This window comes from Sebastes umbrosus, chromosome 6 (genome assembly GCF_015220745.1).
Source record: "Sebastes umbrosus isolate fSebUmb1 chromosome 6, fSebUmb1.pri, whole genome shotgun sequence".
NCBI classification, from domain to species: domain Eukaryota; kingdom Metazoa; phylum Chordata; class Actinopteri; order Perciformes; family Sebastidae; genus Sebastes; species Sebastes umbrosus.
In genome coordinates, this window is record NC_051274.1 from 8070747 (window position 1) to 8095854 (window position 25108).

The 25108-nt window shown below is 40.8% G+C and overlaps 2 protein-coding genes and 1 long non-coding RNA gene across 4 annotated transcripts; all 3 read right to left on the minus strand.

The window, feature by feature from the left end:
- Positions 1 to 2883: 2883 nt before the first annotated feature.
- On the minus strand, positions 2884 to 10587 carry si:dkeyp-110g5.4 (uncharacterized protein LOC561637 homolog). The gene is made up of 4 exons (XM_037773420.1): positions 10448 to 10587; positions 6531 to 7061; positions 5657 to 5797; positions 2884 to 4636 (listed from the first exon to the last, which is right to left on the minus strand). The coding sequence occupies exons 1-4, from the start codon at positions 10466 to 10468 to the stop codon at positions 4085 to 4087; spliced, it is 1245 nt and encodes a 414-aa protein (XP_037629348.1). The 5' UTR covers positions 10469 to 10587; the 3' UTR covers positions 2884 to 4084.
- Positions 7080 to 7844, minus strand: LOC119490190. The gene is made up of 2 exons (XR_005207354.1): positions 7664 to 7844; positions 7080 to 7603 (listed from the first exon to the last, which is right to left on the minus strand). It is a non-coding gene; the product is annotated as an uncharacterized LOC119490190 (long non-coding RNA).
- A 3016-nt stretch (positions 10588 to 13603) lies between the features above and the next one.
- Positions 13604 to 23708, minus strand: lrif1 (ligand dependent nuclear receptor interacting factor 1). Of its 2 annotated transcripts, none has more exons than XM_037773852.1 (3): positions 22796 to 23708; positions 16596 to 18876; positions 13604 to 14745 (listed from the first exon to the last, which is right to left on the minus strand). In XM_037773852.1, the coding sequence occupies exons 1-3, from the start codon at positions 22831 to 22833 to the stop codon at positions 13813 to 13815; spliced, it is 3252 nt and encodes a 1083-aa protein (XP_037629780.1). In that variant the 5' UTR covers positions 22834 to 23708; the 3' UTR covers positions 13604 to 13812. The 2 variants fall into 2 exon arrangements, with proteins under 2 accessions (XP_037629780.1, XP_037629779.1); XM_037773851.1 differs by lacking the exon at positions 22796 to 23708 and adding an exon at positions 22585 to 22747.
- Positions 23709 to 25108: the final 1400 nt, after the last annotated feature.

Sequence of the window (25108 nt, forward strand, 5' to 3'; positions counted from 1 at the left end):
GTGACTGATGGCAAACTTCCAATTAAGATGTTTTTCCCTTGCTATGGCGGGCCTCAGGATGAGAAAGATCCTTTGGTGTATTTGCAAAGATGCAGTGACTTCCTGTCTCTGAAACCAGGTAAATAACTGTCTAAAGGATGTGTGTAAAACACCTTGGAGGCGGTGTTTATTATATGGGGGAGGGAGTGTGGCAGCTGCCAATTCTCTGGTGTTTGCTGTTGTTTCCCTTTTCCCTGGTGTTTTTTTGGTTGAGTTGCTGAGTGATTAGAGGGTTATTCAGTTCACCTGTTGCGCAGGGTGTGGGGACTGGCTCTTAAATGATAGTTGAGAGCAGCTTGGTGCATTCCCCTCTTGGCCAATCAGGGTGTAACTACGCCCTTTCTGTAGGGCTTAAAAGAGGAGGGAAACTGCACACCCAGTGTCATTCTGATCTCTCCTTCACTCAATGCAACATGTGTTACCAGCTTTACCAGAAACTCTGGTCTGTTTTGGGCCCTTTTGGGATTCTGTGATCTTTGTGTTTTGTTTGTTGAGAGTGTTGACTCTCCTAGTTGGGGAAACAAGTTAAGTGCCAACCAATTGGGTTACCTGCACTGGGACGATTAGGTGCTATTTGTGCAACAGCTGGCTTGCCTTACGATAGCCTAACGCCTGCAGGCTGTATTTTTGTATTCTATTCATTTGTTGATTTTCAATGAAACCCTTTATACCCATTTCTTTTAGTGTATTTTATTTGGGAAAACTTTAAAGGAGGGTAAAAGGAAAAACACAAACCAATATTTCAGTTTCCTTAATTGTTTGTTAATATAGAGGCATTTGTTCATTAGCGAAGAGGCATTTGTTCATTATTATTATTAAGAAGGCATTTTATTTTATATAATTATGTGGATGGGAACTGTTTTTCAGTCTTCTGACTGAACAACTAAAGTCTGGGGAACTCAGTACCGCCACAAAGTTACGGTGGTGTTTCTTTCTTTTTTTAAAGATATTTTTTTGGCTGTTTTGCTGTTACTTGATGGACAGGACAGGGGAGAGAGAAGGGACTACATGCAGCAAAGGGCCACATGCAGTTTGGATTGGAACCTGGTGCTGCTGCGGTAAGGACTCAGCCTTGGTCCCAGAGCTACCTGGGATCCCCCCTGCTGAGGTGTTCCCATTATTTTGTCCACCCCATTTCTATCAATTGAGTTGAATTGTTTGGTCCTATTCATTCGGTACGGGACACAAGTGAAGTGTGTACGGTGGCCCTGAGAGCGCGGCTCACCGCAGCTTGAGCAAGAAAACATGCAAATAGACAAAACAAAAGCAAATGAGGAAAACAGCCGTCAGATAACACATTCACACGTGAGCAGCATCTAGACAAAGAAACGCTGTGAAAAATACACAACAAATACAGAAATGCTGCAAGTCACGTGGAACACAACAGAAATTAGTTTACAAAGCTGTTTGAAGGTTACAGAGTGTAGCGGTGTGGTTGCAGATTGCAACCAACCGAGTACCCCTCCGCTCACTCTTCCCTTTCCAAGAATGCGGTAACATGAGACCATCTTTACCATAATAACACTACTTTAGGAGCAATGGAACGTTACTCCTAACCACAGTTTTACAAGCATGTCAGAGAACTACGGTGGCCTTCAGGTAACATAAACATGTTGAAAGGCTCTCTGTAGAGACACAGTTTGGTTTGTCCGTTCTGGGCTACTGTAGAAACACGGCGGTGCAACACGGCGGACTCCGTGAAGAGGACCCGCTCCCTATGAAAATATGATGGGCTCATTCTAAGCTAACGATTCTTAGTTTCAGGTGATTTATACACTAATGAAAACATAGTTATGAATATGATATTCCATTTCTGCTATTAGATCTCCTGAAATGCTACACACTGGCCCCTTTAATTCATGGAAATGAGCCAATGATGTAAGTTTTGTTATAGTTTAAACATTCTGATTACATGATGCAGTTTGAAATTGGTAAGCTAGTAATCAGCAAAAGTGTAACAGCAAATATCTGCATTAATATCTGAATGTTGCAATCACAATGTTAACACTAAAACAAACTTACACCACTGACGGATAATCAACTACAGTAACTCCATGAGACACAAATCATGGTAACGTGCAGCGTGGCCCAAGCAGTGGTTTGAATAGTCTTTTTTTTTTTGCTTAGGAAGGTTCCTAACTGAGTGAAATGACCCGGTAGTATCTAAGTAGCAGCCACGATAAGAGCTGGTCGAAGTCTCTAAGTGCTAAGGAAAGGTGCTTCAATGCTTCCTTTCTTATCTCCTTTAGCATAGGATACACTGGGCCACCAAATGAAAGGAGATAATGGCTGTCCCACAATCAGCAACACGAAGAAGGGAAGACATAGAAAGTTGAAGGTTTTTAACTTAAAGTTTAATCTTTTTTTTTTGGGAAGTTGAATCTCTGAGGAGAAGAACATCAGTGTACTTCCTTGGATCCCTTGCTTCCAAGATTACATTTCAAAAGAAAGAAAGAGAAGAGCTGCTTGGCACAAAGTCAGAAAAATATAATGTACACTGTATATGCGAGAGGCAGCAGCAGGAAATAATGCAGATCATCTGGGAGATAATCTGCTGAATGGTCCTTTAAATAACAACTAAAGTCACAGTTCCGTACACAGACATCTTTATCACAAACCAAAACTATTCACTATTCAAAAGTCATCACATGAAAAGGGACTATGTCTGTGTTAAACATCATATACAATATGTTCAAAACAAAATTATGTTTCATCAGAGGCACAAGCACGGGGTAAATGAGCTAAACCTAAGGAATTCAAGGACGCAAACTCAACGATATAGGTTGGATACATGGTAGTGAAGGGAGCCGCGTCCAGACAGCAGAAATCAAAGTCACAATTACCTTTTTTTTTTTTAACACATGAGAAGAGTGGCACATCTAAGGCTGGGCTGGACATGAAAAACAAAAATACAACAGATGAACAGAAAAAATAGTATTTCCTCGCAAATGTCGAGGAAATGCAACTACAAGTTTTCAAAAGATCTTGTACCAAGTATGTTTACATGCACACGAGTATCCTGGTTTGTATATATGTACGTATTAAGGTTTTCACGATTCTCCAAATCCCCAATTTGACTTGATTTTTCGATTTAAACATCACCATCGTTAGACTACGGAGTCTTGATTGGTAAAGATCAACAGTTCATTGGTTTTATGCCCTGACAACTGTCATTTACACTTTCAAATCCTTCTTTAAAAAGAGAACTCAAAGATGGGGTCGACGATGTTGGAAAGCTAGCATATATTTTAAAGTAGCATGGCCTCAGGAGCTCCGTCTAAACCCCCCCCCCCCCCTCGGGGCTCCTTCCAAGGCAACGTTCCCCCCCACACACACACACACACACACACACACACACACACACGACTAAACTACAGCAGTTTACAATATATAAAGCTGCATCTTTTCAATATCAGTATCTGTGTGACCTACCTCAGTACGGAATCATTACGAAAACATAACAGAAATCCTTCTGCAGTGCATTACAGTGTGCTGTAATCTACAACATACAGTGTTATTGTCATTTACTGTCGCGCTCATTTCTCTCCTCTCTTTTTTTCCTCTTTCCTCTCTCTCTCTCTCTCTCTCCTCTGATCAGTGACTTAATGTTAAACCAAGTAAGAGTAGGAGAGCTATGAGTAAGGAAAAATAACTAACTAAAGTCTGCTAGCCGCTAGGCTAAATCATGCAGTTTAAAATGCCACTCGAGAACTGAGTAGTTTAAGTTTGCCGTTTTATGCTCCAAAAATGCAAATGTTAATGTAATGCGTCTGTTCAGAACACGCTGGCTTATGTTGGTTATAGTGATTTTTGTGCAGGTTTATAGTTTTAACCGTTTCGATGGTCGAGATCGGAAGTTCATTTCGATGGATTTCCAATTTAGAATCAAAATCGGGACACCCCTAGTATTCATGTATGTTCCAATATGTCCATATTGTGGATGTACCGGGATACTGCATGTGTTCGAGGGTAAATGTATCGTTGTGAGTTTAACTTTCGGGGAACTGAAGCATCATTGCTGTTGCTCACTCTGACTGAGCCGTCACTATGAGGCGTGCAGGTTGTTGAGAGCAGCTTCACTCCGTCTGAGTTTGGCCTTCATTTGAGCGATCTTCTCCTCTTCCGCCAGAGCCTTAAAGTCAAACTCCTGCAGTGACGTGGAGGAAGAAGAAGCTACACCCTCAGGCTCTCTCCTGGTCCAGCTACGGTTGCTACTTTGCTCTGCAAAACCAACAATATTGTCAGGTTCACCGCTGTCCATTTGTATGTAGTCGGCTTCTTCGTCGCCCATATCCTGGTTGTCGCATTCACCACCACCATTGTTGGCCACCTCCTCCTCCTGCTGCTGCTGCTTTCCCTGAGGCTGACACCAAGCTGGCTCTGAGCTTCCTGCTTCCTCCACAGCCTGCTTTGCATCAGTATCCCTATGAGGACGGCTGTACGCTTTGAGCACACGGTCAGTGGACTGAGGGACAGAATGGCCAGTTGTGGATGAGGATACATCACCTCTCTTGATCATAACGTCCTTCTTGTTTTCACTGTGTGTTACTTTCATTGTGGTGTGTTTCTCCTTGGGCCTGTTGTCATTTAGCAGCTCCTGAAGGACATACAGAGTGGTATCACTTAAGGCTCATATTCACACGTTGGGATTCACAGCAATACACGATGAACCAAAAATCCTAAAACTGAAATTTCAGGAGAGAAATAATAATATAAACAGATACTCAGAGGAAGGTAAAATGATAACAATTAAAAGTATATAAAATAAAATAGCATAAGGAGCAATTAGACTCAAAATTCAATCCTAGCAGTATACAAACAGAACCCAGGAACAAGAGTTGTACTTGAACTAACGTGAAGTAGCCTTGTGTATGTCATTGATTTTTTTCTCTTGGGGGGTCTGGAGGATTTGTAATTTTGAGGAAACCAACAAGCGCCAAGCCCTCTGCCCATAATTTGTGTGTAGTTTTTCGATGCAAATCTGAATCTCAATTAGCCACGTATCTGAGTTATCTTGTTGACGGCTGTGGCTCAAAGGAAGTGTCGAAAGTCGAAGTGTCCTTGGACAAGATACTGAACCCAAAACTGCAACCGAAGGCTGTGCCATCAGTGTGTGAAAGGGTGAATAATGGCAAAGAAAAGTGCTACATAAATGCAAGTTAATTTTTTAAATGGTATCTATAAAAAAATTAACAAACAACCTTACATATTATTATTATTATTATTTGATGTAGTTATTGATCTTACTCATCAATATTATTATAATATTTATGCATTTATTTTTCCTCCTCCTCGGACATACCTACACATGCCTCTGTCACATATGGTTAATGGACTTGCATTTATATAACCGACCTTCCGATTGGAGGGCGACCCGCTCTGCGTCTGAGCCACAACAGCCCTAATATGAATAATCATATATGATACAATTACACAAAACACTGACAATACTCCCACTAACAACAAAAAAAAAATCTAAAATCTGTACCATATTCAAATCATAGCATCTGTTTCATTACGTCTCATATTAATGTCTGTATATTTCGTGTTACCCCCTTTGTCTGTGTAATTTGTCACCTGTTTGTACTATGTCACATTGAATTATGATTATGCTCACCTGGTCTGTGGTGGAGGGATGATCCGTTTTTGTGAGACGATCTTTCAGCTGTTGTGGGGATGTTCGGGGCAACGTGGCACGCAATTTCTTCCTTCGTAGTTTTTTGTCTGCAGGTTCAAGACAAACCTGAGGAGACCGGCACTGCAGGAGGATAAACAAGTCTCAGATAAATGTTACTGCGCACAAATATGTTCTATAAGAGGAACAGTCAAATATCTTTAGCTTTAAATTTTATAACCTTCTATTGTGAGCATTTGAACATGCTGACAAAACACCACTGTGCATAACGGCCCTAACACACCGAGTCAACAGCCGTCGGTGAGCGTCTGTCGGCCTAGTATTTATGGTATATCCTACACTGTTAGCTCTAGTCTGCCTGTCTCAGAGGCTTTTCAGCCGGAGCTTGTCGGTGAGAGAAATCACTCTGATTGGCTGCTCAGCTTAAGCGAATTAGTCCACGAGAAACCGAAGTGAGGAAAAGCAAGCCAACGAGTAAACACAGGCTTGTATATCCGCAGCCTTCGGTCTTACGGTTTACCTTTTTGAATGACAAATACAGACTACCGTTGTCTGCTGACGAGGAGAGTTATTTCCTCTCACGCAGGTGCATGAGTGCGTGCTTACTGGCGTCAGCTGTAGTCTTTGCGGTGTGTTCAAGTGCAACTCGTCGGCCAAGACACGGGCGACGTGAGGCGACGCAACAGTCGGCCTTCATCGCCGCTAGTTCTTTGACGTTAGTTTTAAGTACAGCCTCACAGCATGACTGAAGAGTCACTTCCGAGACTAATGCTACAACTTCTCAAATTACCTTGCCTGTCTTTCCCAGTTTTTTTCTGTGACTTGAATGTAATCAACAATTTAAACATCACGTTACCTTAGTTTGGCTTCTAGACGACTCTATCTGCGGTTCGCCCGTCTCTCGTTGACGTCGGCTTCGTTTGCGCTTCTTGCTGGACAGGTAAATGCGTCCGTGGTAGATGACGACAGCAGCTTTGTACTTCTGCGGTGCTGAGCCCTGAGGTAACACGGAGCTATGAGATGTGTGTGAGGAGACCGATTTTCCAGGCATGGTCTCCTTCAGCACCTTGTAAGCTGTGCGGTTGGAGGAAACAAAGGACATTTGGAAGGGACCCGGCACGGCCTGAAACTGTCTGCCCAGCAGTGAGGACATGTTCTCTGTGTGGGAGGCCAGTTTCTGGCCTTTCTTCCGTATGACCGCTGGACAAATCCATATGCCTTCTGGAGAGTCCGTGAGCTTCCTGGAGCCCTCCTGGTCAGACAGGGGGAGGTCCATTCGTCTAAGCACTGAGTTTGGTAAACTCCACAGAGGGATGTTTTTCACCTCAGCTTCCACTGGGATGTAGATTTCCAGATTTCCAACGAGATCCATGTTCTGAGTATTTCCCTGTGTACACATTAAGAGTTATATTAGGAGTTATAGGTCCCAATAACACAACCAGTTCCCATTATTTCCTCCCAGCTCAATATTGATGTTCTGAAATTAAATTTGGGGATGGGAGTATTGGAATTCTTTCTTATACTCTCATACTACATTCGTCGGATAAACTTAACAGTTCTTGCAATTACTAGTTTACAAGTTAAGATGATTATTTACATAACAGTTTTGATAATTGATAACGATTATGATCTGTGAAGTTGTGATGGACATTTGTAGTTAATTTTTTTTTTTTTTTTTTAAATCGATTACTCAAAAAAATTACTAAATAAATCAATAATAAAATTACAGTGTTAGAGCAGAGTTGTTGTTCAGCCAATTAGACTGTTGTCAGGCTATTACATAATTATCAGTTGCTATAGATAGCCCCATAGATGTGGGTCATTAGGGGCCTACTACCCCCACTAGTGAAAAAAAACCCCACAAGTAGGTTTTTTTCATCTATTCACATAGTAGATCACCGAAGGTATAAAAGAACACAACAGCGACCTCTAGTGAACATAGTAATTATGACAGGAGCAGAAGTGGAAGTCAGGTGCTGTAGTACAGACATTGTGAAACTCCATATGGGGTGATGGTCGAGGATGATGGATGGGACATAAAACACAGGGTTTACACCCAGGAGACTGGAATTTGCATCCCGTGTGAAACCAACAGTGTGATGTTGTCTTTGTGTTCCTAGTTATTTTAACCCAAAATACAATGTTTTCACCTAAACTTTAGTGTTTTTTTGTTGCCTAAACCTAAAGAAGTTGTAGTTTTGTTGCCTAAACCTAAAGAAGCCCTTTTGCTTTGTGTTCAAAACTAGGCGTTTCATTCAGTTTTACATGTTAGAACGTGTTGCTTTTAAGTTTCACTTTCACCTTTTTCACTTTTTTTTTAACGTAGCAGGTGTAGTAGGCCCCTAATGACCCACATCTATGGTGCTTATAGCGACTGACAACACCCATTTAATGGACTGATAACAATCGAATCAGGTCCGTTGTTAGTCAAGTCAAACTTTATTTGTATAGCACAGTGAAAAACAACCGCAGTTGACCAAAGTGCTGAACAGGCACAAAATGCTAATGAATACGAAGCAAACAGCAATAAGATTAGAAGATAAATAAACATAATGTGCACATAATAGTAGGAAAGGAATTGCAGCACAAAAGAAGATGATTTCAAGGTGACAAGCTCAGCTCATTCACTTCATTCAACTCCAACCTCAGCCCTCATCTTGTGCTGTCACCTTATGGTGATCACAGGCATTGACTTAGTGGCCCTTTATTAACTGAAGACAACTACTACAGATTATTCCCTACATTACTTTATTTTCAAATTAGTTTGAATTTTTGATTTTGTAAAATTTCAGCCATTTCCAGAAGCTGACATCCTTGCACTGCAGTCAAGGCCCTTGATATTTTGATGATTGTGGTTTTTGTAAGCTGTTACTATGGGTGACTTTTTATGTTGGTAGTAACTGGATGTAGAAATAATCTGACAGGATATTGATCACTGATGACTACAACAACTTTTACTTTGAAATTAAAATGGTCACATATGCCATATTTGATTAAACTGTATAACATCACCATCAAATTTGTCTTTAGAGCTGTACTTTTATACTTCTCTGCAAGATCTCTGTTTGTGACATACCTTCAAATATAAGACATTTAGTCAGCTTTTGGTTGGCCAAGTAATTTATAATCAAAACCAGGCAAAAACACTCCAGGACCCATAAACCAGCATACATGTCACATTTCAGTCTGGTCTCATACACTCTTCATAGTTATACCTACAAAAAGTAATGTGCTGTAATTGGTGTATATCCCACAAAATCAATTTGTGTGTAATTACCGTAATCGTGAACCGGTAAATATAACTAGCGGCGAACGCTGCGTAGGGAGGCGAATGGATGGGTAAAAAAAATATCGAACTTTCGTCCAGGAGACCGGCCTTCTTGTCCCGTGTGAAACCAGAAGTCAACGTTGATTTATTTGTCATGTAAATTACGTACTTCAGTAACGCCTCTTCCGGAGTTATTTTAAACCAAACCACGATCAGCATATTGTAATTCAAGTGTTCTGAGAGAAAACTAGACTTCTGCACCTCCTCATGGCTCTGTTTTCAGGCTTTAGAAAATCTAGCCCGTGACGAGAGACTTTGACCAATCACAGGTAATTTCATTGAGAGAGAGAGAGCGTTCCTATTGGCTGTGTTCCGGTCATGTGACCGGTACTTGGCGTTCTTTCACCAGATTTTAGAATGGCGGCAGAGTCACAAACTTTCTCATTTTACAGCACAACAGTACACTACAAGATGATTCTGAAAACATTTGAGGAGAGAAATAGGCATTACAGTAACAGAAAATTGATTCATATTTGATCAGCGCTGCCTAGTTTGACCGTTTGGTCGGAGTTTGTGAGTGATTGACAGCCGGCTCATAGACGGCAGCTGGACAGCAGACCTCAGATCAGCTCTTACTGCTTGTTTTCCTCCGGTCTGTGAAATCTTGCAGATGCCGTTAGGAGCACCGGAGGACACCGGAGGACACAGAGGAACATGTTTTTTTCAGACTGTTTCATGCACTACTGTCATGATATAGCGACCGTTTTATAAAATTAACTTTTTTTTAAAATCATATTTGCTCCAATCTCGCCTACTTCAGCTTTAACTAAGTTGTTTTGTTGCCTAATCCTAACCAAATCAATCTTTTCCTCAGCCTAACTAAGTAGCTTTCTTGTGTAAACCTGCGGAAGTCGTTTCCTGTGAAGACGGAAGTTTATTTTGAAAGGACTGCATGCATGTAAGGAGCGCATATTGACACATGTTGCTGGACATTTCCTAGGAAAACGAAAGAAAGAGGAATAACTTTTTCTTGACATATCATACGAACCGTCGTATGAGAAGACGTTGCATATGTCTCTAATGATGGCCTGTCAGCCGTCTCCCCACATGGAAACGTGTTATTTAGAGGTATTTTACCAGCAGGCGCATCTACGGAGACGGAAAATGGCCTCCTGGATTTAAATGGCGTTTGGACAATATTTAAGTTTCTTTATCTAGAGAAGAATAGTCCGAGGTGGAGGCGAAGACAGCCCTTCTCTTTGTTGACATCCAGTACCTTTAAACAGACACCATTTTGTACAGATGTTCCACCAAACCGCTGGTGAACATCCGCTGTGTGTTATATAGTTAGAAACTAGTTAACGTTACCGACTACTAATGGAAGATTGAGCTTAATGTTTCTACAGTAACAAATATAACCACTGAATTGTGAACTAAATAATGCCAAACGACAATAACAGCTGTACTTAAACAAATAAATAAATGTCCTGTATAGTTGCTCCTACCTTGATAGAAGATAAACGCATCCAGCTTCAGAGACACCGACGTGTTTGTTTTATTTTCACTTCGTCGCTAAATAACAGAACTTCCGGGGCCGTACTCTTCAGAATAAAAGCGTCACCTAAACAAATAAAAACGGACAAACAATATATGCAGAGCACACAATATAAAGAAATTGTATATATCCTGTACTCCTACTTCATCCACACACACATGTTAAGTTAGCAGCATTTGATAAAAAAAAAAACCCAATCAGACCTTCACAGACCATGTGCTAGGTTACAGTAGTGAAACAATTTAAAATAAATTGTACTCATTTCATAGTAACCCTGGCCTCTTCTTCATATTTAAACTGTAATCTGCACTGTTTGCAAGATCTCTTACATCGTGCTGCTAGTGACACTTCTAACTAGATTGTTAAAGGTTTTAAAGGCTGAATTAAATGTTAAAATACTCATCCTGTCCCAGGGGCGTTAATATAGACAGTGCACCTTTATTTGTACAACCTCCACACACCAGCCTGTTCTCCCTCCTGCCCTCTGGTAGAAGATACAGGACCCCCAGGACTCACACCAGCAGACTGAGGAACAGTTTTTTTCCCCCAGGCCATCAGACTTTTTAAATAGATGATTCATATGACACCTTCTCACACAAAAAGTTCCTAAATCATATATCTTATACTGTATATGTTCTTAATATGCCTTGTACAAAGTATTTCTTATATATGTACATTCATACTTCCTAATATGTATATGTTCTTTATATGCCTTGTACAAAGTATTTCCTTTTATAATTGTAATATAACTTATTATTTTGAATGGAGCTTCCCAGCAAAAAGCATTTCACACGATTGTACTTGTATAACTGGTGTGACAATAAACATTTTGAATCTTGAATCTTGTATTACTTGTCTCTGGCTGTTTTTTCTATTCGTGTAAGTACATTTAGAGAGATTCCAGAAGTCAGAGACAGAGCAAAGCTCACATCTCGTACTTTCTTAACATCTTTACTTTCGATTTGGAAAGACTGTTCTTCATATTAAAAGTCATCTCATCATAATATTGTAATAACCTGCAAAGCTAAATCGTATTGTCTGTAACTGTTTTCAGTTGAAGAACCATCCACTGTATTGTGATACAACTTCTACAGTACTGCACTATTAGTCTAAATACACTGGTAGTAGGTACTGTTAACTGCTTTATTTTTTATTTCTATTCTTATTTTATATACTTAGACTTCTTCTTTCCCCTTTTCTCTTTCGGTGCTTATTTCTGTCCTTGCACTCCTGCAACAGCTGAATTTCTCCCTCTGGGGATCAATAGAGGTTTACCCTGTGGCACAGTAATGTGATGGAGTGATCATAGAGCCAAACATATTTAATGACAACCAAGACAGAAAATAGAACTACGATCAAGGCGGGTTTATTAAAAACATTCGGATCCATCCCCAGATGAAAATCCACAGCCAGCAGAACCCATGGAAATCTGGCCAGTAGTACTAGTAGGAAGTGTTGGACCAAAAGGTTGATGACTGACCGACCTAACGACATCACAAATCTTCATCCATGTCGCTAAAAACACAAGTAATAATATACAGTAACTCCATCCAAACACTATACAGTCAGTTTTGCTGTCTACAGCTCAAAAGATGTGTTCACATGAATCATTTGAACCAGTGAATTTATTTGCATTAGTGCCTTAATACAATATAAATATTGCATTAGTATTTCATAAATATGACAGGCACATTTAAAAGGTGTGTGTGATGTGTAGCATTGGTCAACACAACCATGTGGTGTATTATGGGGTGTATAATGAAAAGTCTCCCTGTTATCTGGAGAGACTCACAGACCGACAGTCCCTATAATATACGGATACACTGATACCGAGTCCGACACCTGATGTGAGAGAAAAATATAATAAACTCACTTTTGAGTAGCTGTAACAGAATGTATGTTACTATATGGTATATATTAAAACTAGATACATGTGGATTTAGACATGAGTTATAAGTATAATACTGATGACAAAGAAATATCAGAGGAATATACGGGGCTGTCAAATAACGTGTTCACACAAATTAGTTTTAACGCAAATAATTTCTTTAATGCAACTTGTGACTTTTAGGTTGTAGTGGGCTCAGTTTTAAAGCTAGAGTGAAGATACTGACATCATGTGAAACTAGAAAACCTGAGGAATCCAATGGTATCATCCGTATTGCAAAATAACGTGTACAATTTACACTAAATTTTGGCGAGGAAAAACTGTCATGGCCATTTTCAAAGGGGTCCCTTGACCTCTGACCTTAAGATATGTGAATGAAAATGGGTTCAATGAGTCTTCCCTTTACAGACATGCCCACTTTATGATAATGCACATGCAGTTTGGGGCAAGTTATAATCAAGTCAGCACACTGACACACACGTTGTTGGGCTTGAGTTTGCCATGTTATGATTTGAGCCTTTTTTTTATGCTAAATGCAGTACCTGTGAGGGTTTCTGCACAATATTTGTCATTGTTTTGTGTTGTTAATTGATTTCCAATAAGAAATATATACATACATTTGATAAGCCAATACTTGACAATTCTCCATTTTGAACAGATAAAAAATTAATGGTGTAACAATTAATAATGAATTAATTTGCAATTAATCTGGATTAAATATTTGAATCGATTGACAGCCAGTTGAATTTTTAAACTTCGATACAATACCTTGAAACATATCTATATTCAATACCATTTTCAATTAAGGGCATACCATTTTTTATTTTTTTATTAAGAGATAAATAGCAGTATGTGTGTGTCAACTCACTGTCAGAGAGAGCACAAAGTGCAGCTGGTACCAGTGTATCCATACTGTGGAAAATGAGTACTGAAAAGGTTTCAAATATTCAGTATTGATATATATCAAATACATACAGAGATATCAGAATAAAATAAACATAAATAAATAGTAAGTTACGATCACTGTGACAGATGTGTTTTAAATCTCTGTAGAGATACAGAATTGAAATTGGTCAAGTGAGCCACTTGAGTGAACGTTTCTTCTCAGATTTCGGAGGTAAATAATTGTCTGCAGGCTGGTGGATCTCAGTGGTCAACTGATATTTGACAAATAAACTTCTGTTAAAATGTGATGAGCGGCCATCATATTCTAATGTCCAGGTATGTACATGCAGGACTGTAGTATAGATCTCCCACTACAGCCCTGTGTACATGACACTGTACTGAAGCCAATATGATATAATAATATATGTTAGTCCTTGTTAACTCCAACAAAACAAAAATGGAAGCAATAACATATGAATACTAAAATATATATCCATTAACTTTGTTAGAATATTAGAGTTTGTAACGTTGGCTGATTCATCTCAGGTTGTGCTGTTTCTCATCAGTTCTAAAGCTGCCTCCTTCTCATGGAGAAGCTCTTTGAGTCTTGTGATCTGTTCATGTAGTTTTAGTTCATCATAGTCCACGGATGTTGTGGATAAACTCTCACTGGCTGGATCCTCAGAAGTCCTACATATGTGCTTGTTCTTGGCTGTTAGACAGCTGATCCTTCCAGATGTTTTTACATCTTTTCTTACAGCGTTTGTTCTTCCCCCTTTTTTACTTGTGCGCTCTGTCGTCCACGCCCACTGCTCTGGCTCTTGAGTACCAGGGATGCAACATGGACACGTTGTGCGCTTCCTTTTTCTTCCCATTCTCCTTGTGCTTGTATCCAGATCCACACAAGTCGGAGTCTGTGGCCGGGCAGCCGTGTCCTGTGAGTTGTGGGTGTCACTTTCATCTGTGCTGAGGAAATCCTCATCTATGGGTTCCACGTAGCCAATCATTGACTCAGTTTCAACATCATCCGATGTTCCTGTGAGCGAAGTGTTACCTAAATGGCGCTTATTCCTCAAAACAGAAAGCGTTTTTGTGTTCGGTTTGAAATGTGAACATTCGAGAGGTCCAATATCTGTGTGAGGGCTTGGAGTGGCAGAGTCTCCTGACAGTTCCTGGTCAGTTGGTACTTTCACTCTTTCGTCATTGATGAGACCACTGCAGCTGTCAGTTTCTTGTGAAAAAAGTTCTTTCTCTTTCAACTCGCTCGTGGGTTCCTGATGATCCTCCACTGACCTCATGGACACACACTGTAGAGGTTCTGCAGGAAGAGACCCAACTGAGGCTCCATCGATTCTCTGCAGGCAAATCTTCACATCCGCGGTTATCCCAAACATCTGTCTCAGCAGATTATCGGCCATTTCACACGATTCTGGTGACAGCGAAGATGTCCAGCTTTCTGCGGGATTCATAGAGCTCTGCAGGGAGAAAAAAACAAAACAAACACTCTTTAAAATACAAACAATACATAAACGAGACTACTGCTGTGTCTCAATCAGCATACTTCTCTACTTACACTTGCTATTTTGACTGCATAAGTGCGTTCATGAGAAGTATAGCAAAATGCAGTGCACTCTTAAGATCGGATGTTGTACTCATAACGGCCAAAACATCGAGTGCGAGACGCTGGACACTTCTCACCCTCAACGGATCGCCATCTTTGCTATGTAGCGGAAGGAGAGGAGCCACCAACCCATTTCAAACCTGTGAAAATGGCAGGCGAGGAAGCTGGAGCGGTTGCGATTGAAACGGCAAACACTGAACTATACAAATTTAAGTTATACATGTGTTATTTTTTTTTTAAGTTGAAAAATCTCAACTTAATCCAAATGAGCCCGTCCAGCGCGACGTATCTGCCGATATCTGCGACGATATCAAACACGCATTATTGTTTATGAAAAAAGACGAGACGTAAATGCAGTTTAAAAAATAAAAACTTTACCAAAATCTCGTTATTTTCTCTCTCCATCTCAAACACACACATACACCAAGCCCCGCAGCGGCGGTCAGTCTCTGTCCTTCTTGTGTCAGTCCTCAGTCCTGACAATTGTGCTATAACTATAATGCATAAAGTTTGCGGTTTGAGGGGTCGTGTTTAGGTGGTTTATTAACACATATTTTTGCATGTTGGACGGTGCGGATTGGCTCTCGTAACGGACCGGATGGGACTTGGAGTAGAGAAGCTGCATTCTTAATCATCCCAACCTGTGTTTTTCATCAGATAATGATAAGATCAGATCTTGTGTAAAATAAGTTTGATTAAATGACAAAATGATTGGTTTGACTTGACTACATTGACTGAAATGCTCAATATAATCTGATGACTAAGAAAGGACATTTGACACAGGACTAAATCTAAATGAAAAAATAGCTGACAAAATTAAGAGAGATAACCTAAAATGTAATGACATTTGTCAGCTAAAACTAGATTAAAACTATGAAGGATAAAAATGACTAAAATGTGACTAAAAACTACTAAGCGTTTTTGTCTAAATAGCATGACTAAGACTAAATCTAAAATAGCTGCCTAAGTTAACTGGGGGGCAGCACGAAACAAAAATATTAGTCATGTTCTCGTTTCTGACACTTTGGATTTAATCCAATAAAGAAACTATCAAAACGTACGCGCACTGCACAGCCCCAGTTAGTGGCACAAACACAAAGATATTCTAGCCCTGCTGTTAGTTAGTAGTTTGCTTTTTTTATAACTGATGATTGTAAATGTAGATTGTATGGACCCAGTAGTAGAGGTGACATGCTGACTGCTATTTGTTTGGAGCACGTGGCCAGGTATGGTCACATTATGTTTCTTTACTTTTCTATTTAACAAAATTCCCCCCGGCACTCAGTCCCGAAAAAGGACATCATATCACATTTCTGTTGCAGGCAAGAAATAAATATTGAGCGACCACGGACTTTAAACAGTGTGTGAGAGCGACGCTGCAGTTTGTTGTCTAGTAGAGTGACCAATGACAACTTCTCCATTTGTGCATCAGTGTTTCTGTTGGCTAACTGAGCACATCCAATTGATCCAAGTTGAACTCTGACCTCGGCGTCAACAGGAGCCGGCTAAAGATTGCACCTAAACAGCAAACACATGCTTGAATTTGTCCATCACGCTGGTTTCAATAGAAGTGAATGTGAAATTGAACGAACATTCATAGGACAGGAGGGTAATGTGACTATACCTTTGAGATTTTTACCTATTAAGATAATAAAACATGTACAAATGTAAAGCTGATCAGCTGACAACCTGCAGATTCCTCACCTCCATCTTGTGGGTGTCCTCCATTCGAGAGCATATTTCGCTGCTGCCGTCAGAGGTGCTGGGATCGGCTGGACTTTTTGTTTCTACATCCATGCTCTCCAACTGTTTGGTGGAGGTGCTCTGCTGACTGCTGATGCTTGAGGCCTCGTGCATCACCGCTGAACCACAGGCATGCGTACGATTTTTGACCGTGTTGACTGACGTGCTCTGGCCAGGTTTTCTTCTTCCAAGAGTGCCAGCTGTATCATCCAGGCTCTTTTGTTCCGTCACATTGTTCGAGCTGCTTTTGCCCATCTGGTCTGTTTCCTTCACAAGTGCCATTTGTGTTTTTAGTCTCAAATCTTGTGTTGACTCAGACTCAGACTCAGATTTTGGTGGACTATACGACACAAATATTACATTGTCTTCATCCGGATGAGTGACTGCTGACATATGAACTGATGCTGCTTGCTGAGACGTGTCATCGTGAGTGTCATCGTCACAAAGGTCAATCACTTCATCCGACCCATCGAGAAGAATCATTTTGACGCCCTGCCTTTTCTGAGGTGCAGCTGACTCAAGTGATTGTTGGGGATTTTGGGCCACAAAAAACATCTTCCCCCTGCACATGACCAAGTTGTTTTCCTGTCCTCGTCCACTTTTCCCCTGACTCGACCCAGAAACTGGTTTTGTAATGATGTCACAGTGCTTCCCGCCATTTTCTCTCTCAGCAACAACTCGAAGAATCTCTGAGGTAACAGAAAAATCAGTAGGGTCAAGAGTGGGAGCCGCTGAGTTGTCTTCTTCTTCAATTGCCCACTTTATGGGGCTGTTGGGCCTTTGTGAAACCTTTGGAATTAATTTTAAATGTGGCTGTGATCCTTTTGATGGAGGTCCACATGAAGTTTTATTTGCTATGTTGCAAAGCAACTTGAGCTTGTCAAGTGCAGAATCACTTTGTGGAGTAAGGCCTAGATTGACACTTGCGATAGGTGACACGTAGGCTGCACTGGGTAAACCTGAACTTGGAGAGGAGTTGTTTGAAGAAGTAAAAATCTGTTTCTTAATACCCGGAGGTAGTTCAGATGCTTGGACTGTTCGGACTTGTGCATTAGGGGGAATCTGAAGGTACTGTCCTCTGGAGAGTGCTGGAGATTTCACTGTGACTGGGAGCTGATTTGGAGGTCTTCCTAACTTCCTACTGTTTGTTACAGGTGTTGCCATCGGAGCTTTCTGTTGATGTAGTTGATGCTTCCCGTTGCATATGGCCATGGTTTTTTCCTGTCCTCGTCCACTTTTACCCTGACTCGACCCAAAAACTGGATTTGTAATGACGTCACAGGGCTTCCCAGCATTTTCTAGCTGTGCAGCAACTCGAAGAATCTCTGACGTAACAGAAAAATCAATAGGATCAAGAGTTGGACCTGGTTGTGTAATGATGTCACAGTGCTTCCCAAATATTTCTCTCCCTGCAACAACGCGAAGAACCTCTGAAGTAACAGAACAATCGATATGATCAAGAGTTGGCGCCGTTGAACTGTCCTCTTCTTCAATTACCCACTTTATGGGGCTGTTGGGCCTTTGTGAAACCTTTGGAAATAATTTTGATCCTTTTGATGGAGGTTCACGTGAAGTTATATTTGCTATGTTGCAAAGCAACTTGAGCTTGTCAAGTGCAGAATCACTTTGTGGAGTAAGGCCTATATTGACACTTGCGATAGGTGACACATAGGCTGCACTGGGTAAACCTGAATTTGGAGAGGAGTTGGCTGATGAAGTAAAAATCGGTTTCTTGATAACCGGAAGTAGTTCCGATGCTGGGACTGTTGGGACTTGTGCATTAGGGGGAAACTGAAGGCACTGTCCTCTGGAGAGTGTTGGAGATTTCACTGTGACTGGGAGCTGACTTGGAGGTCTTCCTGACTTCCCACTGTTTGTTGCAGGTGTTGTCATTGGAGGTACTATGGCCATTAAATTTGCATTTTGTTGCTGTAGTGGATGCTTGTTCAGCGAATTACCAAGATCCAAACCTACTTGATTAGAGGAGACACTCATGAGGGAAACCTGCTGTCTGACAATTTGCTTAGTGGCAGAAGGATTCAAAGCTGCCATTTTTACCATCTGAACAGGTGCCGAGACAATATTTGTGGTTACAGCTTTCTGTGGTGTAGCATCCGATTTGCATTGGCTATTTTGAGATTTGAAAAACTGTCCGTCGACCATTTGCACAGGAATCAGTTTCATGATGTTCTTTCCATCGGATGCAACAGCAGGTATTGCCTGGTAGAAGATACCGGTCCCACTGAGAGAAAAAAACAACACACAAACATGTCAGTCAAGAACAGTAAAGATTAATAGGTAAAAACGTATTTACATTTTTACAAGAATTCATTTGGCAGACCCTTTTTTTCCAAAGTAAGAATGCTAATTTTGAATTTCTTTTTTAACCGATAACCGACCCTTGTTAACCAATTATCAACCGTTAACCGACAAGATTAGTGCGTCGCATGCAGCGGTGCGCCAGCTGCAGTCTAACAGTTATGTGCAAAACAGACAACTGAGTCCCCAGTTCACCGTCAGGGAGAGTTACTGTAGCAGCCACGATGCTACGTGTGTTGTCGAGGAAACATGCAGCCACTTTCCCAGTAAGTCTCCACCGCACCACTTGGTTTAGCTGCGAGATCGTCTGCCTGGCGTAACGTTACTCTGTCTGCCTGGCGTAACGTTAGCAAGTGTTCGAAGGACCGTGTCCGTTTGTGCTACGTTCAGAGATTTAACGTTAGAATTGACCGCGTGAGTGTGGGGTTGTTGGTGTCGATATAGCTGTGATTGTAGCTGTAGCAGTGTGTGTACAGTTTATTTTTCGGTGAATAAATGCTACATCTCCTCCGCTCAAGACCCAAGCCAACTTCCTGTATCTTGCAACACCGGCTCAGACTCTCTTACAGTGGGCTGTTAAGGTGGACCAGCTTTTCTCCTTACAGTGACAAGCCGCTCCTCTAAGTTTTGCTCAGCTTTTTAATTCATTTTTAATATTTCTTTTAACCGTTTAACCGAGAACATTAAGCAGTTAAAATTCTTAATGTCGGTTAACGGTTAATTATTAACATCTCTAGTCCAAAGCGAAAAAATTCTGTTCACTAACATGTCAAAGGGCATTATTCCCAAACAATACACGTCTAGATCTTTACAATGTTGCAGTTGTACAGCCCTTAAAGGAAAGGTTCAACATTTTTGGAAATGCGCTTATTTGTTTTCTTTCTGACGGCCAATCCCCACTGAAAGTGTTGGAAGCGTTTTTGATGTCCGTCACTCATGCGCCTCACGGAATAGATACGCTTCCATCTAATACATTTTATCAATTTGCACTGATTCCGTGAGACACGCATCTGACGGAGACACGTTATGGTTTTTTACCCTTCAAATCTACTTTTTATCTCGTTTAGTGAAGGGTAATCTGCATAGATGTACCAAACGCCCAAACCTATCTTCTACCGCACTAAATGGACCAATAACGTGCCGCGTTATGAAGAATAAGAAAAAAATATTGGCTCCAATTTTAATCTGAAACTCTCAGGTATGGACCAGGTTAACCGTGCAGCCTAACAGAGTTACCATGGTAATCTAGTGGTTAACCCTTTAAAAACAGACTGAAGGCCAATTGCGGCCCGCAAGACGATATTTTGTGGCCCCCACCTTGATATGAAAGTTTAATGTTAGTGCGGCCCGCGAGTTTTTTTTTTTTTTTCCACAGGCCGGATTCGAACCCGGGCCGCCGCGGTCAGGACCAAGTCTTGTTACATGGGCGCCCGCTCTACCAACTGAGCTAACCAGGCGCCCTCGGCCCGCGAGTTTTATGTGAATGGCAGTTTGCCGTGGAAGGTCCCTTTGTTGCGCGAGCCCGAGCTGAACGAACCTACCAATCACAGCGGGGTATATGGCTCCCGGGGACGGGCAATCGGCCGGGCTTGATGCAAGCTGAGAAACATTTCACAACAACTATGGCGGCGCCCGTGTAACATCGCATAAGCTTGATTAAAGCTTGATTTATACTTCTGCGTTGAATCGACGCCGTAGCCTGACGTGCACCTCTCCAGAAATGTAACTACACGTCGCGGCGACGCAGACCGCAACAGCTGTGATTGGTCCAGTCTCTCAGCGATGCTGAACGGACAGGACCCCAGACAACCACAGAAAGTTCTACTTCTCTCTGCCTCCATCTGTTCAATGTTTGTTCACACAAATCGACTCAGATATATTTTCTCTTTTCGGCGTTGCAGTAATGTCAGTAAAAGTTCTGTGGTTCAACAGTTATTAGCTCCAACTCCGCTCAGTTTCTGTTTGTAGTACAAGAAGAAGAAGGAAACTCATAGAGACGCCGCCGCCAACTAGCGGTTTGGTGGTGTAATTGCAGAGCAACACAAACACAGCAGGCACAACTTTATTGTGGAGTGACACCAAGTGGAATGAATATATATCTTGTCACACAGCCCCAATCATGTCTTTTTCAAAGCCTGCAGTGAAGAGAAAGGTTGGTGACGAGCACAGACAATTTCAGGAAAAGTGGGAGACGCAATAGAGGCCATGTTCAGAAGAACCGTTCATGTTCTTCAATGTTCCATTCATGTTCAGGACAGTTCATGTTCAGAAGAACCGTTCATGTTCAGAAGAACCCATTCAAGTTAAAGAACTGTTAATAATGACGTTTGAGAAGATTGGGTTTTTTTTAACAAAGCTTTTTTTGTGGAATACCTGATGCGGCCCAGCCTCACCCAGACTCTGCCTCCAGCGGCCCCCAGGTAAATTGAGTTTGAGACCACTGAGCTAGAGCATTCATTTGTTAGCAGCATAAAGCTAAGATGGCTTATGTCTTTCGCGATATCACATCGCATGCTCATGATGGCGTCATTACATTACGTGTGGTGCAAAACCGCGCCAAGGTCAAAACATTCACTGGGAGAGGACTGTCCTTCAATGCTGTCCTGTTGCTTGTTTATTTAGTAAAATTGTATGTCTGATTTCTGTGTTTTTTTATTTATCTATGACACAATTTCAATACTTTTAGCAATTATTATGGTTTATTACACGGCTGTGTTGAATACTAGATTCTGATTGGTCAATCACGGCAGTCAGCAGTCTGTAATTTCTCTATAACAGAGCGTTGCTATGTATAACAGACCGTTGCTATGTATAGCAGACCGTTGCTATGTATAGCAGACCGTTGCTATGTATAACAGACTGCAGCTATGTATAGCAGACCGTTGCTATGTATAGCAGACCGTTGCTATGTATAGCAGACCGTTGCTATGTATAACAGACCGCAGCTATGTATAGCAGACCGCTGCTATGTATAGCAGACCGTTGCTATGTATAGCAGACCGTTGCTATGTATAACAGACCGCAGCTATGTATAGCAGACCGTTGCTATGTATAGCAGACCGTTGCTATGTATAGCAGACCATTACTATGTATAGCAGACCGTTACTATGTATAGCAGACTGTTGCTATGTATAGCAGACCGTTGCTATGTATAGCAGACCATTACTATGTATAACACTGTTGCTATGTATAGCAGACCATTACTATGTATAACAGACTGTTGCTCTGTATAGCAGACCGTTGCTATGTATAGCAGACCATTACTATGTATAGCAGACCGTTGCTATGTATAACAGACTGTTGCTATGTATAGCAGACCGTTGCTATGGGCGCAGCTCGGATGTCGGACTCTGGCGGACCGTTTTTGTGTCAAAATATTGATGTCTTCAGTAAGTAGCCGTGTAATAAGCGGGATAATGTACAGCTAGTGGCTCATTGTTGTGAAAGAACACTCATACGATTTTGTCGACTAATTGATTAGTTGATTTAATCAACAGATCTGTGAAACGGTGTCCCCACAAAGAATCACACACTAAAGGACCAATTTAAATCTTTAGTTTACCAGAGAGACCAAAACAACTGATCAGTCCACTAATCTATTGGGAGGGAGAGCCCTAGTATATTGACTTACACAACCTTGTAGCTTATGATGTACAGACTTGAGAGGTATGACGTATTGAAGATACTCCAGGAAATGGCATCACACACTAGGCAAAAATACCAATGTTGGCACTGACAGACCATTTCTATTGCAGAGTTCAAAGGGTTAAAAGAGAGCCACCTTCATGACATTAATGAAAACTCAGACTTTGGCTCAACATCAACCAGCACACCTGACTCACCTGTGAACTGGATCCATTTCTTTCATTGAGGGATACATGACTCATGAAATCAGGTGAAACCTGTCTGGTAGTGTTCCCATCCAGTCAGACAGCGTTACTAAGACAACAGCAGCTTTAACGTCAGTCAATGGAACACACTGACGTGACGTAGGCGGTGGTCAGGTGTGTTAACGGCACGGAGGGTTACTTATAAATAACGTAAAAAACACGGTACGTATTTGCGTCGTCACTTCCGTCTCTCAAGTAACGTTACACGGAGAGACTGTCTTTAATATCGCCGTGGTCTCCCATCGACCAACTCAATAAAACCACCGTTTTATTCGCATTTATTATCACTCGATATTTCTCTTCTGGCTCTTCACATCTCGGCTTCCGTTTCCGCTTCCGTTACATCGAGCTTCCGGTCTGTTACACGGGCTGTATTCAACGCAGCAAATTATTATAATTATTACTTTGATGTTAATCCCCTAAAACAGTGTTTTTTTTTATACCAAAAACTATCTGTTTAAGCTAAATATAGTTATTTTGGATTTTTGCCCATCTATAATCACAGTTATTGACGCCACACAAAACGTGTAGGCTACAGTAGTGTTGCCAAACCCTGGGAGCTTTTGAACACTCCTTTCCACTAACATTCCTCATGTTCGGTTCCCCTCTAGTGATGAGAATTATGGCTTTAGCAGGCTACCACTTCTGTCTATTATATTTTCAGAATGATATTGTTTGTCTGCCTTATGTTGTCAATTACTTGAACAACCTTGTAAAAGACCTCAAGTGGAAGAACATCTGGACTCTACCCTATAAGTATCTTTTGACAAACAAAATAAGAGAAGTATCCTTTAAAATCCTTCACAGGTATTATCCAGCAAGTCATTATCTTGTTAAGTTTAAACAGGACATCAATGTAAACTGTTCATTCTGTGATGTACTCCCAGAAACGTTATTTCATTTATTCTGGCACTGTGACCATATAGCAAAAAGTCTGTGGAAGGACTTGAGTAGATTCATTATTGATAATATTGACCCTGATTTTATTCTAAGTCTAGAGAATGTTTTTTTTGGTTTCCATAAAGATAACAGTAAAATCAGAAAAACAATATATTATTAATCTGATTATTCTCTTAGCTAAATTTCATATGCATAAATCCAAATTTAGTAAATCTAAACCTTCATTTTTTGTATTTGAACATGAAACCAAACAATACATTAAATTCATTCTCTCCTCCGAAAACAAAAAAGCTATTAAGACGGAAACTTTATGCACTTCTTTAATATATTTATCTAAATGTTTATTTTCCCTGGCTTTGTACTTGTAAGTTGAAAGCTGTTTATCCCCTGGCATCTGTTATTTTGTCTTGCTGTTCCTTTACAGTTTTGCACATGTCTTTGTAATTGAACCTGTATGACCAGTTTGTGAAATAAAAAAAAAATAAAAACTTCTGTCTATTATAATTCAGCCAATTTTAGCAATGTTTTTACCTATGATTGGTATGTGTGCACATATAATCACTTAAATTATTATTCATGATAATTACACGACACATATTTCAATTAAATTTTGACATAATAGACATCAAAAACTAGACATATAAAGAGATGCCTGTAAATCAGAGGATAATATATTTTTTTTAGGTAAATCAACATCCCAGTACTATAGCACCGCATTTAAACCCATTATGTCCTAAAAGTTGTAAAATGAACTAATTGCAGAATCCAGAGTTATTTTCCTCGGCATAATGAACGTGCCTCAGACCAAAGGGACTGCAACCGTTCTTTTAATACATCCATGATTACACCGCCCTGCACGCTCATATGACATATCTGGTTCTGCCAGCTTCCTGCTAGTTATATGCGGCTTTAATAGAGTGCTCCATGGATGACTTATTTTTGTTGGCCAACCAGGAAGTTAGCACCGCCCTGGGTACCCTCCACAAAAAGCCTATGGGATTTTTCTATTGAGATTTGGGATTAATGCAGAAAATAAGCTCTGTGACAAATAAACGTTTATGATACTTACACGTTTTGTTCAGCAAGATAATCTTCACAAATCAACACCACTTTTATGATTTTTGAAGTGTGAATGCAATCGCCAGAAATAAAAAGCTAACGTTAGGCTATAAGCGAACTACACCACAGTCGCATGACCGCGAGTACACGCAACGAGGCTGTAAAGGAGGACGAGTTGGCGTGATGACGTTTAGTCGTCTCATTTAGCCACTTGTTAGCAACCGCCTTTTTAAAGACACATAAAGGCTTCCAAATTCACGTGTGGGATATTTACTGACGTATTTTATATTGTAGAACAAAACATTG